A 14,216-nucleotide genomic window follows, 5' to 3' on the forward strand; every position below is an offset into this window, starting at 1 on the left:
TCTCTAGACAGGTAAAACTCATTATCATCAGTCTCTGGTTCTTTGTAATGATTATATATTGCATTAAGACATTCTCCGCCATACAGCTATAATATTACCACTGGGAGTCTTACAGTGTAAAGATGTGTTGTTCAAAGACTGGCTCGGGACCAAAAGTGGACCTTGGCTTACTCTTCAAAAGTGTTTTAACGATTCAGATTCCCAGTCTGATGGCCTGACTGTACTATGTTTGGGAAACCTCACTGAACCTTCAGTCCAATGTGAAACCCCCCCACCACATTTACTCAGTTTTGGTCCCCATTATAGAAATGCTAGTATGTTTTAACGAGCATGGGTCCCACGTTGTGAAACTAAATTTCTCATCTTAGTCTGTCCAGGGCTGCGAAAGCTTAAGGGATGCCTGGACTACACAGTTAACAGTCATTATCATCATTCTTTGGCTCCACATTGTGATAACAGATAACAAAGCCTGTTCTCTGCAGTGCAGAAATAATTGTACAAGTGGGATAGCTACTTTTGAGAGTCTTTAAGCTGATAGGCAAGAATCCACTTGATGCTCACTGTAATTTTGCTTAAACACCATGATGAAAATCTGCACTGGGCAATGTGAGATCTGGACCCACTGGTGCACCACAAGTCATAAGGTTACCTGCAGCTGAGCTCGACTGCTCAAATAGATATTTTCTTTTTAAGTTAATATTTATTTAGATGACAGGCAGAACATCTAATTTCCAAAACTATATTGTAAATTATTTGAATACATTTACATGAGAATCCTCCAAAGACCGCGGTAGTGAGAGAGCTGCTTCACAACAAGATATTTTTGTTGGCCTGGCCCTTCATGTAGGAAACTCAGCAGACTGACTCCAGGCAATTCTCTCACGTGGAAACTACTTTGTATACGAGTGTGCTTGCATGTATGCATGCATCTGTGCGTGCATGCTTGGTTTGTGTAAGCAAGGGTAAAAAGAAACTGTGCATGTGAGAGAGAGAGAGATTTACACTCCTCACCAAGCTTCACATCATTGATAAATATAACAAACTGATATGCCTGGGGGACTCCTCACATATAAGCACATTCAAATACACACAGAGTATACAATTTTAAAATTTAATTGCAGCAACACATGAGGACGCACATAAGATTTTCCCTTTCCACATATACACACATGCACACAACAAACACCGTACTTATGTTGATTGCACCAGCACATGCTTGACAGAGCGTGTAAATCAGCAGAATTATTGATGAGGATTTTATAAGGAAGCTAAATGCTAAGGAATGGATGAGGTATGAGCAACTAAAAGCCTCAGTCACATGATCTGAATGCTGTTTTAGAGACTTCTCCAAGAAATATATACGCCACCCCAGACTGTAGAGATATTCATCACGTTTAGCATTAAATTGATTGTTATACTGCCGCCTGGTCAATGTAATGTGTACGTTTATTTGGATTGCCATTAGCTGCCACCGAGGTGACAACAATTTTTCCTGAGGTCTACATAAAAACATTGCATGCCTCAACCTTCCATCAGCTAATTAAAGCTTCAGCTGCTCACAATGACTTTTCAAATAACAGCTGATGTATTCTATTCCCTGCACAAACAGTGGAGAGCAAAGACAGTTTATCAGGTGTGAAGATATCACAAAGAACTGAGTAAATACTCAAATGTCTAAAGCCACTAGAGTTTTCTTTTTAATGGCCTGAAATCCAAAATAAGCCCTAAAAATTGACACCTACTGTGCACATTAGCTGCCAGCATTGAAACAAACAAATGGTGTATTAGTTATAAATCATCTTGAGATTTATAACTCTCTGACAAAGCGTTTGTTTTTTTTCCATCGTGCAGTTTGAAACTTTGGACAGTTTTCAGCACATCAAACCAACGGTTTGATATGAGATCACATCCACAGCGGGCATTTTATCTTGTGTTTGCCTTTGAGGAAGACCTACGGCCGAAACACGTCAGCAATGATACTAATACTACTATCAACATATATTCATAGAACGGAAATCTCTACAGGCATAGATTGCTTTGATGGTTTGCCAACTTTTTCTACTGTTGAACTGATATGTATTTTTGAGGCATCCAGGGTGGAGTTTTCTTCATAGCTCACTATGACTATATACTGCACACTGGATGAGTCAACATAAATGTCTGTCTTGATTAAGTTAACGACTATAAAACCACAATCAATAGTTAGAAATTGTAAGGTTTTCAAGCTTTTACATTATTTTTCTGTAGTTTAATTACTTTATTATTAACTTTTTAACATAGTTTTAACAGTTTTTCCCTCCTGTCCGAGATGAAAGTCATCAAAATGCATTGCTTGTAACAACCCTTCACAAAGACACAACGTTTTTTCTGATCTGATACCTGTATGACCAGGAAGATGTCCGATTTGTTTATTTGTTTGTGCCTTCAAAAACCTTGTACTGTAAAAATAAAACCAATTTCTTAGATCTTTATTTGGGTCAAAATATCTACCTTGTGGGGCGCCCTGATGTGGTTAAGGTGCATATCACTTAAATGCTACATTCTTTATTATATGTATACAACTTTCTCTCCCCTCATTTCCTGTCTGCCCCTATGTTCTATGCAAACAAATGGGGGCAAAAATGTCAAGATAAAGGAACAGCAACAAAAAGTAACATGGAGACATGGTGGTGGTTTCGGTAAAATTGTTATCAGGGTTAAAAGAAACAGATATTGACTGTCGGAAGGAAACAGGAAGTGACCAGTTGATGCCTGTGTCGGCACCAGATATTTTATTGACCCATCCAACCCCCGACTTCTCCCTCAGTGGTCGCTTTATAATATTGTCACATTATTTCCTGCTTTGCCCCAAACACACAACACAACGGTTGCTAAAGGGCTTTGTCACTGAATGTAAACATGTTGTTTTTTCGGGGCATTTGCTGAAACACATAATGCTCCTCTTTTTCTAGCATGTTCTCATTTCCTAGTTGGCTACAACCAACGTTGCCTTTATTATCTGTATGAGACACATCAGGCTTTCAAGTAACTCCAGTGTCAACCCAATATTACAAAGCAAGTCAGGTGACTTAGTTTGAAGAGTGGCAAAGTACATTTAGGTAGGATGTATGGGTAAAATGGATGGATCAAATACAAGACTTTCATCCAGAAAGTAGGGCTCAGTATCAAACCTAAACAAGCACTGATCAATCACCTCAATACTATTGAGTATCGAAAAATGTCTGTCAATCGATACCAAATTTCAAATGCTGGACAGTGGCTGTCTCAAGCCATGCTAAAACACTAGGTTATTCCCAGAGACGTGGCTCACCATATGTTCGTAATGTAATATTTTGTTGAAACAGATTTCATTAAAATGGTCTAAAAAAAAGTATAGTTCAGGAACCTGTATCGAGGTCAAGGTATTGTATTGGAACTGGCATTTAAATTTTTAAAAAGTTAACGTTGGCTTATATTAACTAACACAATATGCACGTACCTAACTTACACCATGTACATAGCTTAACGTAACATGCTTCTTTTAGCCCAAATCCAGATCTTTTCCTAAAACTAACCAATTAGTTTTAATGCCCAAACCTAGCCGAACTGCGACTGGTTAACCATGGGTTAAGGAGTTTTTCTGGCAGTCTCATGCAGATGCTCGAGTTACGTTGTGCATCTGTATGAAATTGATGTGATGATTATATCTAACATATAGTCAAACTTTGCATTCAAAACTCTTTCATGTCTTTCACCGTGTCACAAAAGGTATGATGAAAGGTGAAACAACACCCGTAAAAATCCAACTGAAAGATCACCCTGAACATATAATGCGCATGTGCAGTATGGGTTCTGCAGCAAGACATAAACTAAATGGACATGTTGAATTTTTTGGCTTATACGATATGTTTTGCCATTATTGATGTTCGCTATGGGATTGCATCAATTCTCTCCTGGTTGACTGTACAATACGTCCCAGAGATGGGCTGTCAAAATGTACAGACTTCACCTGACAGACACTACACTGTCTGGAATCTTGGCTGCACCTCCAGTGGGAAAAGATACGATGCAGTGGCCACAAAAAATCCCAACACAAAACATCACTTAGCTGTTGGAAATGTAGAAAGTTAGAATATAACAAAAAGACGAAATGGACAATACAAAGACTTAGCCATTGGGAAGCAAAAGCTCCAGACAGCAGAAAATGAGTCACAATGCTGCACTGAGTTTATTATGGACTGTAGTCAGATTATCATCCTGACAACAGCACAGGGAGGTTCACCGTGTGTGACAAAGACATTTCTTCAAAGGTAAAATGAAAGAAACCATCATAACAGAAACAAAATAGAGGCTCACACGTCTGCCTTTGGTATTCAAACATGATGGTTGTACACGGGGCTGACAGGAGGACATGCATACCAAGCAGCAAAACAGAGTTGAAGTTTTGAGTTGAAATAATAGCCTCCAGATTAACCGCAGACTGTAACACTTCTTCTTATATGTTTCATGGTTCATGTACTTTAATGTTTTTACATTTTTGAAAAATTCACATTTTTAATGGAGGCAGCAAATTCTGAATCTGCTATGTATTCACTCTCTCAGCTTGTTTACTTTCTTAGAAGTAACTGTAAAAAGCTAAATGTTTACTTGCACCATTTGTTGGTTTGTAATGAACTGAACTGTAAGATTGGTCCAACTGAGTCAAAGCTTGACTGTTACTGCAGCATAAAAATAACATTTCTTTGCAAATGCTAGTATTTTGCTTCTATAAATAAGCAATTGCGCTTCTGTGACCAAAAATAAAGTAATTGAAATTTTGAAATACAAATAACTGTGGAACTGGTTTCATATTGACCTCTGACCTTCAGTGGGAAAAAAGAAAAAGACAGAGTTATAATTTTTCTGCGAAGGTCAGCCTCAGAGAAAAGTAGATTAACTCACTGCCCTTGCCACATCAAAGATGAATGCAGCCCGTGTGTCCTTGTGTATGTATTCATGTGCGTGTGTGTGTGGGCATGAACGTGTGTGTGTGACCAAAAGAGTTTCAACTTAACAGGACAGTCACACTATCTACAAATACACAGTAGTTTACTTACAGACAGCATTTTTGTGACTGGAGTCTTTACTGGGCATCATCTTCACCCCTCTGGACTTCAACTCTATTGCTTTCTTCACTGCAGAGAGGAGAGGAGATGAAGGTTTGTTAATTCATTGATAAATAATGCTTCATTAAATTGAAATTACTGTACATCTTTTAAATGCTTATTATTTTCAGGCTTGCCACGCAGTACACATCAACTATGGCTGCAATCCAGTGAGTGCTTCACACTCCCCCTCCGATAACAAACTGACAACAAATGCAACAGTGGCAGAAACTGAAAATTAGAACAGGGAAAAGGGAGAAGATATTAAAAGCCACTGAGAACTAGGGACAAGAGAGGAGAAAGAGGGGGGAGAGGAGCAAAGCAGGGGGAGCGGCATTAAAATTTATTCCATCTATTTTATCCTAAGTAGCAGCATTGCAGAGGATAACAGAAAAATCTGTGCTACAACCAAACTACATTCCACTGAGAAACAGAGTTGGCATGAAAAGCTCTCCCTCTCTCTCTCTCTCTCTCTCTCTCTCTCTCTCTCTCTCAAACACACAAATACACACACAAACAACACATGCAGAAAGGAAATGACAGCAGTACCAATGGCGAGAGCAAGAGAATGGTAGCTCAGAAGGAAAACAGCATAGAGATGGACGGACAGAAACATGACCCAAAAACCGGCTCTCTTCCAGCGCCACCGCAGGAGAGACAGGTCTTGGATCAGGTCTTGTGTTTAGTGTAGGAAGTAGCCAATTAAATCGGAGCTGTCATGGAAACTAATATGCACTTTAAAATGCTAATTAAGTCATACAACCAGTCAGTTAGATGACAGGAAAGGTCTGGAAAGTCCACTCAGGTGGTTTCAGACTTCTGTCTTCAATAATTGCTGTTCTCAATTACAGTATATGTGCAATATGAATATATAATAAAAACAAAATCACTTTAATTGCCAGGTGCAAGTGGACAAGGACTTTGTCTCGGGCGGGTGTCACAGTTCACAACAAGACCCAAGAAACAACAAGCGATAGAGTTGCAGCTAAATATACAAACACTAAATACAACAATTAAATCACTCTGAGTAATGTACCGAATAAGCTGCATAAAATATCAGTAGAATAAGTAGATACAATAAATGGAATCTGCTGGATTGTGTAATTTACATGATAATACAAGACTGGTTTAACAACACTGTTTGGATTGTGTTTGTCTTGTATTATAATGGTTTTGGCCTGCGGGAAGAAGGAATGAAGAAGATGGGCGGCCCTTGTTTTCAGGTTTCCCATGTCTCAGGGAGGGGAGACTTTGGAAAAGTGAGTAGCCAGGGTGAGAGGGTTCAGCCAAGAAAAAACTCCCACTCCTATCTGGTTTGTGTTTTCATGTGTGAATTAGTTTGAGAGAAGAATTCAAGAAAGTTCTGACTGTGTAATAGACACACACACACACACACACACACACACACACACACACACACACACACACACACACACACAGACACACACACACACACACACACACAAGAAGAAGTGCACACACTTTTTTCTGCTTCCTACAAATACAAAAAAGAGGCAGAGAGCAGACAAGTAATGAGACTGAAAGAGTGTGCTGTACCTTGGTACTGAGCGCTGAATCCTTTTCTTCGATGGTTGCTGTCTGAGGTGAAATGTATCCGAAGCCAGTTCTTACTTGATATCACTGGTGAAGGCAGGGTTGTGCCAGTCAGCCTGGAAGTAAGCAAATAAGCAATTATTTATATAAATAACAACATAACAAATACCAGATAGAGGTAGCTGAAATGTAGGCAGAGCTGAAACTTAAGTCTTCATACAGTATTTGAAAACTATCTGGAATGTGTCTGCCTTTCTACAGTAGAGTTTACTTTGTGTTCCTTCGTGAATTTACACTATACTATATAGAACAGAGGAGCAGAGAAAGAAAGGTATGTGGAAGGAGAAGGTATGATGTAACAAAACTCAAGCTGTTGTTGTTGAAAATCCACAGTATTCACCTTTGTGCTCAGAGACAAAGGTTCTCTCCAGTGAATAAAGTGTATGTTGCCTTGTGTTACTGTTGTCCACTGTGTTGTGTGTCCATGCGGTCTGCATTGTTGGTGAATATCACGCTGACAAAGATGGACAATGTTTGTTATAACTTTCTTTTACAGTGTCTGCACTCCGTCATGGATGTGCTCATGGAGGATGAGCTTTACATATTTTAATTTGCCGTAGAAAAAAACGAAACGCAGTTGTTGGAGGAAAGTGATTCAAAATTGCTGCTATGTAATTACGGATTGCAGCGTTATAGATTGCAGCACGACCAACCACTGTTGTGAAATTACCTGTCAAAGACAATCGGAAATACAGCATATCATACGAGGCGAATACATAGAACAACTTCAGGATCTAAATCGGTTGATCTGAGGCCGTATACATAAAAATATCCCTTTCTGAAGCGAAACTTTCCAGAGAGAGTTCAAAGTATGATTTTGATGTCACTTTGTATTGTCCTCTGAGGTGCAGAGGCTGCCTGTAATTTAAGGAGGTATTAGTTGAAAGGCAATTTGTTCCGCTGGCTTGGAAAGTGCGGATATGGGAATTGAATGAGTGATATTATCCCTCGCCATAATGGTCACCACTGACCAGAGGCAGAGCACTGCAGCTGTACAGTACAACACCCTCGTCAAAATGTGCGTTTAACTGAGGCAATTTTTAACAAATATACCCGAAATTAAAAATATATGATAGATATGATTAATTGAAAAGAAAGAGAAAGCAACATTTCAAAGTTATCTCAATTATGATGTGTGGGATTAAGAGAATAAGCTGCATATGTATGATTATCTGTGATTCTGGGCTCAGGGTAGAATTAAATTATTGAACACCTGGTGTGTCTTTTACTCATTTATGATAAAAAACAAAGTAACACAGGACAAAAGGGAAAGAGAAATAGTAAAATAGGAGAGGTGAGTGGAGATAGTGAAGCAGAAGAAAGTCGATGGAGTTCACATCTTCAAAAACAGTTTCTAAAGCATCACCGCTGAGACGACGAGTTGGTTGCCTATGGTAAGTCTTACATCAGCTATAGCTGCTCTCAAATTTCGTTACCAACGGCAACTAAGGCGGTAGTAAAAAAAAAAAAAAAACAACAAAAAAATTAAAAATGTGGGGAAAATGGTACACTGAGACAAAAAAAAAAAGGAAATGATGTAAGACACTGCCTGGGAGCAAATGTTCTACCATCCTCAATAGAGCAACAAAAGCCACTGTAACTGCCCTTTAATAATGCCGCAGGTGTAGTGAGTAGATAGAGAGAGACAGTGAGGGAGGAAGAAACACAGATAAGGAAAAGGGCAGAAACAAAATATGAGAGGTGGTAAAAAAAATATTAAGAGCGCTTGTTAGAGGACCTTATTGAGTGCTTATTATCGGAGACACAAAGCTCTGTATCTTTGAAAGAGACAGCTCCAGAAAGTCAGAGAAAAGGAATATGAAGTATCTCAGATGAGACAAAAGCACTGCCAATGTGTAAGCCTGAAGGAAACCTAACTGTAATATACACACTGAACAGAGATCTAGTGGTCTAACAGTTAGTGTGATTAAATAATCATGCGTGATGACGTGCGAGATATGAGCTTAAAGACCAGACGAAAGATTGTGGGCATTCATGAAGGCAGTATATGATACATAATCAGACATAACCCTCGTTCTGCACCTGACTCTGACTTATGACCTTCATGGGTTGGTGTGCAGGCAGATTTGACTTCCCTACGAACACGAATAAAAGTATTACCAGACTTTTTAGTCTAGTCAGAATTTCTTTTTTTTTTTTTTAAGTTTCAGTGCACTTTTACCCCAGTTATGTACGTGAATGTGCAACTTTATTTCAGCTATACTTGCTACGCCTGGTAAAAAAAATGTTCTTAGACAAACTGTCTGGTTTAAAAAAGGATTTATATGATGAAACAGCACGTAGTAACATAACCACAGAATCTTGGACTTTGCTGTTTTGTCTCAGACTGAAGTCAGTGGACATTTAAATCAAAGTAAGGGGGGGAAACATTATATATTTTAATAGAGAAATGAGGGCTAATGAAAGAACAATTCAATACTTAGGTTGTGTATAAATGACTTGAAAACACCAGCAGGAGAATATATGTGCTATCAGCTAATAAAAGGTAACAGAATCATATTAAATGTATATATGACAATGAATCCATCTTTAAGGTATAATTACCCAATCATATCATAGTTTAAGAGGACTTATATCTATTTTATAATCATGTTCATTGTTAAACACAAAGGCAAACTCAGTGTATGTGGATACCTACTTGGTACTAAACCTGTTTCTGATTCTGATATCGCTTGTTTTAATAAAGATGAGGTGTGTGCTGCTGACTCACTTCCAGTGCTAGAGTCGTACCAACAAAGAAAAACAACTCCTGTTCAGTATTACATTGGGAAATAACTTCAGGTATTGTACTCTTACCGCCTCAGGCCCCCTGTATTTACAAAGTGGTGCTTATGTAATGGAAAATACTATTAATATGTGATGATAGTGGCATGATATTGTTGTAAATCTACTCTTTTTTTGTACAACTCCCATGTTATTGTGGAATCTGCTCTGATAAATCACATGAGGATATGTCTGTCAGTTCAACAATGTATGTCAAGACCCATCTCTGCACCTCATAATCCCATCAAGACGCACATGGCAAACCAGTACACTTTGTGGTTGACCTGATTGGCTGTGAGATTTCGGGGGATAAGCCTGGCTTGTCATGTGACCCAGTGAGTGCTGAAATGACAGTCATTCAGGATGTCAAGTTGGCAAACACTAATGGAGAACAACGGTTTCAAAAAGATTAAGGGCGATAAGTCGTTCCCGGAGGAGCTCTTTATGTGTAGTGCTTTGGAAGATTTCTTTTTGTTTGGCCTCTGTATTGTAATAAATGTGTGTTTCTTTACACATTTTGGTGATTTGGACTCTACTTCCTGCTCCCTGGTGGTAAGAAATCAATTATCGCAGCTTTAACAAATGCACAGAGAGCTCCCTGAAAATCAGCCCCCTTTCAAATGGCTTTTATGGAGTCGGGACTCAGGTTTAGGGTTGAGGATAGTACAAGGGTGCATGTTGATGTGCAAATACGTTTAACGAAATCAGAGCAATACAGCCATTGTGTATTGGGAAGGACAACGAGCTAGAGGAATATGAAAAGTAGAGAGAGAGAAACAGATAAAAAGTGAGATGTGCTGCATCTCTTCCATTATTCATGGGGAACGGCCAGCTGCCTGACACTGGGATGAGGGAGAGACAAGAGGTCAGAGAGGAGGAGGAGGAGAGAGGGATGAGACATGAACTGAAAGTAGGGAAGAAGAAGGAGCAAATGAGAAGAGAGGAGAGGAGAAACTGATAAAAGTTTGAAGGAAGAAGTTGTTAAAATGATAGGCACAAGGGGGAAGAGAGGCATGGAGAGACAGCTAATGAAGGACAGGCTGGACAGTGACCAGTAAACCAGGCTACTAGACAGGAGAAAACAGCGGCTAATGGATGAAGAACATGGCGGAGAAGGTGAGAGCAGGATAATTAGATGAACAGGAGCGAGGTTACACAAGCCGTGAGGACAGGTCGAAAGTTAAAAAGGGGGCCGCGAGGAAGCAAGTGTAAATGAGGCTGGACGTTACAAACGCCGGGTTGCAGAGGATGGAGATAAATGAGAAAGCAAGCGAAGCTGGAAGGAGAGGAGTGATGGGAGAAAAGAGGAGGATGCAAGTGTCACATAAAGAAAGAACTCATATGAGGATAAAACAAAGAGGGAGGCGAGACAGAAAGGAAAGGTTGCAGAGCTAAAAAAAGACGAGAGGAGAGCAGATAAGAGAAAAGGAGAGGAGAGGTTTGACACACCTAAGAGTAGCAGACAATACGCGAAGAGAGGCCGAGCACAAAACAAAGGAGGGGTAGACAAAGAAGGCAGGAGCGGGCAGGAGGTATTTGAGTGCTTGCAGGAGCACTTCCCTATTAGACCTCTAGCTTTTTCGGTGATTCATGAACATCACAAAGACACAGGTATATCTCTCTACTGTCCAGACACTGTTGCTTTAGCCCTTGCCCTCCCTCTTGGCTGCTTGTATCGCTGGCAATACATTATATCCACTGCTGCACTTATTGCAAGTCCCGGTGGATGTTAGCATCTGCAAAATGACACAAATGCGGTGTAAAAATAAATGATTGGATACAAGTCAGAAAAGTTGGAAAGCACATTATCCACAACAGATAGCTGTTTATTCCAAGTGCTTAGTGCAAAACCCTGGTACACCGGTACCTTTAATCTCATAACGCACCCACGCACTCACACGGAAAGACACACACAGACATGCACACACACAAAGGCAAATGCCGCGCCAGTAAACATAATTTAAAATGTAAATGTAATAACAGGACAAGAGAGGTGTTTGAAAATGGAGAGGAGAGACTAGGAGAGGGCTGGTGGTTACAAAAAAAGGGAGGAGGAAAAGCAGAAGAGGATCAGAAAAAAGGAGTAAAACGAGATGTAGCGACATGAGAGGAGAGGAAATGGGAAGAAAAAAAGAGATTCACATTCGAAAGGCAGTGGAAAAGGTCTGGGCCTCTTCTGAGGCCGATGTCACTGAATTCAACATGGGAAAGGCACTGAGGATGGACAAGGATCATTCACAGCTGCTGCAAGGCCTGCTGTGGGTCCCTTTGAATTGACAGACAAGGCCAGCCATTCCCGGGTTTCAGTAAGGGGGCCAGAGGGTGTGTTCAAATGATCAAGGAATCCCACAGCTAGGCCTTTTCTGGGAAAGCCTACTAAGGTCAAGGTGCTCGAAAACCATTGCCAGAATAAATGTTTGCTAAGTGCGTTTCTGCAAAACCACAGGTAAGAAAAATGAATGTTTCTTTATGTTGCAACGTTGTTTCGGTTTGATTTTCTGTTTCTCTCCGGCCATAACGCTGTGCTTATGCTCTGCTTAGGTTTTAGCACAAAAACCACTTGGTCAGAGTTAGGAAAACATCGTGGTTTGGATTTGGTCGCCACAATTATGCCTGGAGATGGTCCGACTTCCTGTAATAAATTACCGATTTTGGCCGCCAATAAAATGGCTGGAGATGGTCAGAAATGTCCCCACAGACTTAAGCTGCAAACCTCCTTCCTCTCCACCTCCTGATTTGACGTTCAGTCATGGCCAAATCACGCATATAATGTGAGCGTGATCTGCCACGCTGACAAATGTCAATGGCGGATGTATCTGTGGTTTGCAGTTTGCTAAATATACCTCATATTAATGGGGAGCAATGTGTGCTCTGTTTTTGTCATGGAAAACTGAATCATGCAATTCAAGTTGTTTCAGCAGTGCTGGGGATTTGCCGATCCCTACATGTGTGCGTTGTGTTTCCAAGAGTTTTCTAAGGGAGATGCTGCAGAATTCGGGGTGTCTGAGCCGTGAAATCCATTCAAGCAAAGCGAAGGTCTCTGATAAGGGTGCGTCCTGCCTTTTGTTCTGTTTGTATTGAATATAGCAAGGAAGTCAGCAGTGACATTAGCTTGGCATTTCTGCTGTTTGCAGTTGATGTTGTCCTCTCTGGTTCATCAGAACGTCATTCTGGATTTTCGGGAGAAGTTTTCTAAACATGATTTGCCTGGGAAAAGAATCAACGGCTTTATGACTGAGATTAGTTGTTTGCTCGTTCCATGAAGATGAGCAACCTCATGGAAAGAAGTTCTGGGAGTTTAACCCAAAGATAGACAGACAATAGACACAAATCAAACCACACACTTCATGAGTGTGAGAATGACAGAAGTTTGGCCAACAGCAGGAACTTGAGACAGTCACGGCAAACGATAAGGATGCTTTGCCAGTCAACTGAGAGGAGGCTCTTGTGGGAGAGCTAGGACAAGCCAGAGGAGCCACATCTCCCAACTGGCCTTGATTGTGAATTTTGATCCCTCGGAAGAGGTTCTGCAGTTCTTACCCTGTGGCCACTGACTGAATGGATTTCGTCGTGGTTAAATGACTAGAAAATGACCTGGATAAGCAACTAGAAAATGGACGGCTGAATGGAAATTACTTTGCTACTACTGTTTCTGTCACTGCCAATAAAGTAATTAAAAATGAAACTGTGTGTGCCTGTGTGTGTGTGTGTGTGTGTGTGTGTGTGTGTGTGTGTGTGTGTGTATGTGTGCGTGTGTGTGTGTGTGTGTGTGTGTGTGTGTGTGTGTGTGTGTGTGTGTGAGCGAGGGAGGGAGAAAGAAGGAGCAGGGAGTCAGAGAGCGAGAGAGAGAAGTCAGAGGTAACAGAAAGGAAAGGAGGAAATACAAAACTCAAAACATTTCAGTGCTAATTGGTGGAAATGTTCTAACGGTCTCACTTTTTAATATAACCCATCCAGGTAATAGCATGTTAACTTCCAGGCCTTTTGTCTAGTTATTTTCTGTCTTCATATTACAACGATTTCCTTTTTTACTTTCTTAGTCTGTTGAAAGCTACATTAGCAAACTATGACAGAAATGACCAACAATAACCAGAGAAAACAAAGCTGTACAAGTGCGGTGACGCAGGGAGGAGGGAGGGGATGCTAACTGCAAAAAGGACGACAACAGCGCTTACAGCAGCTTTATTTTCTGACCTGATGATAGTGCCAGGAGGAAATTCAAGTGACCACAAACGTTAGTATAATTCTTTCTGAGGGAGACATGAATGTGTATACCAAATTTCATGGCAGTACCTTCAAAATTGTCAAGACAATGAATTTTTTTCATTAAGACAAAAATGGGTTAAACACGAGTGATCAATTGGATTACTTTCTGTATGAACAAATACATTAGTATTTGTGTAAGTTATTCTTTTTTAACTGCGGTGCTCATAGTAAGTTGTTCATACTGGGGTCGGCAGTATTCTGAAAGCTTGTACGCTAGGACTTAAAGTCAGTTTATCATTCAATATCATACGTTTATCATGTGTAGACCCACCGAGACAGGCCCATGAATTCTTGCAGGTGTATTGGATTAAGGAAGGAGACCTGATTTTCTGGGTAATAGTTTCATCACATTATGTGTAGTGACCCTGTTACTCAATTAAAGGAATAATTGGCAATTAGGGCCTTTCATTGAGTTAGAAGTCTGGAAGA

At 40.2% G+C, this 14,216-nt stretch overlaps 1 protein-coding gene across 3 annotated transcripts in view; it reads right to left on the minus strand.

Annotated features, from left to right (window-relative positions):
- LOC311273248 (CUB and sushi domain-containing protein 1-like) overlaps positions 1–14,216 on the minus strand; it is a 396,934-nt gene that overhangs the window by 171,589 nt on the left and 211,129 nt on the right. For all 3 annotated transcript variants that reach the window (XM_084380198.1, XM_084380197.1, XM_084380199.1), the window contains 2 exons: positions 6,681–6,793; positions 5,076–5,153 (listed from right to left, as the gene is read on the minus strand). In XM_084380198.1, the coding sequence (XP_084236324.1) occupies positions 5,076–5,153; positions 6,681–6,793 (191 nt within the window). The remainder of the gene's footprint in view (positions 1–5,075; positions 5,154–6,680; positions 6,794–14,216) is intronic.

Source organism: Pagrus pagrus (assembly GCF_965226575.1).
Source record: "Pagrus pagrus genome assembly, chromosome: 1".
Taxonomy (NCBI): domain Eukaryota; kingdom Metazoa; phylum Chordata; class Actinopteri; order Spariformes; family Sparidae; genus Pagrus; species Pagrus pagrus.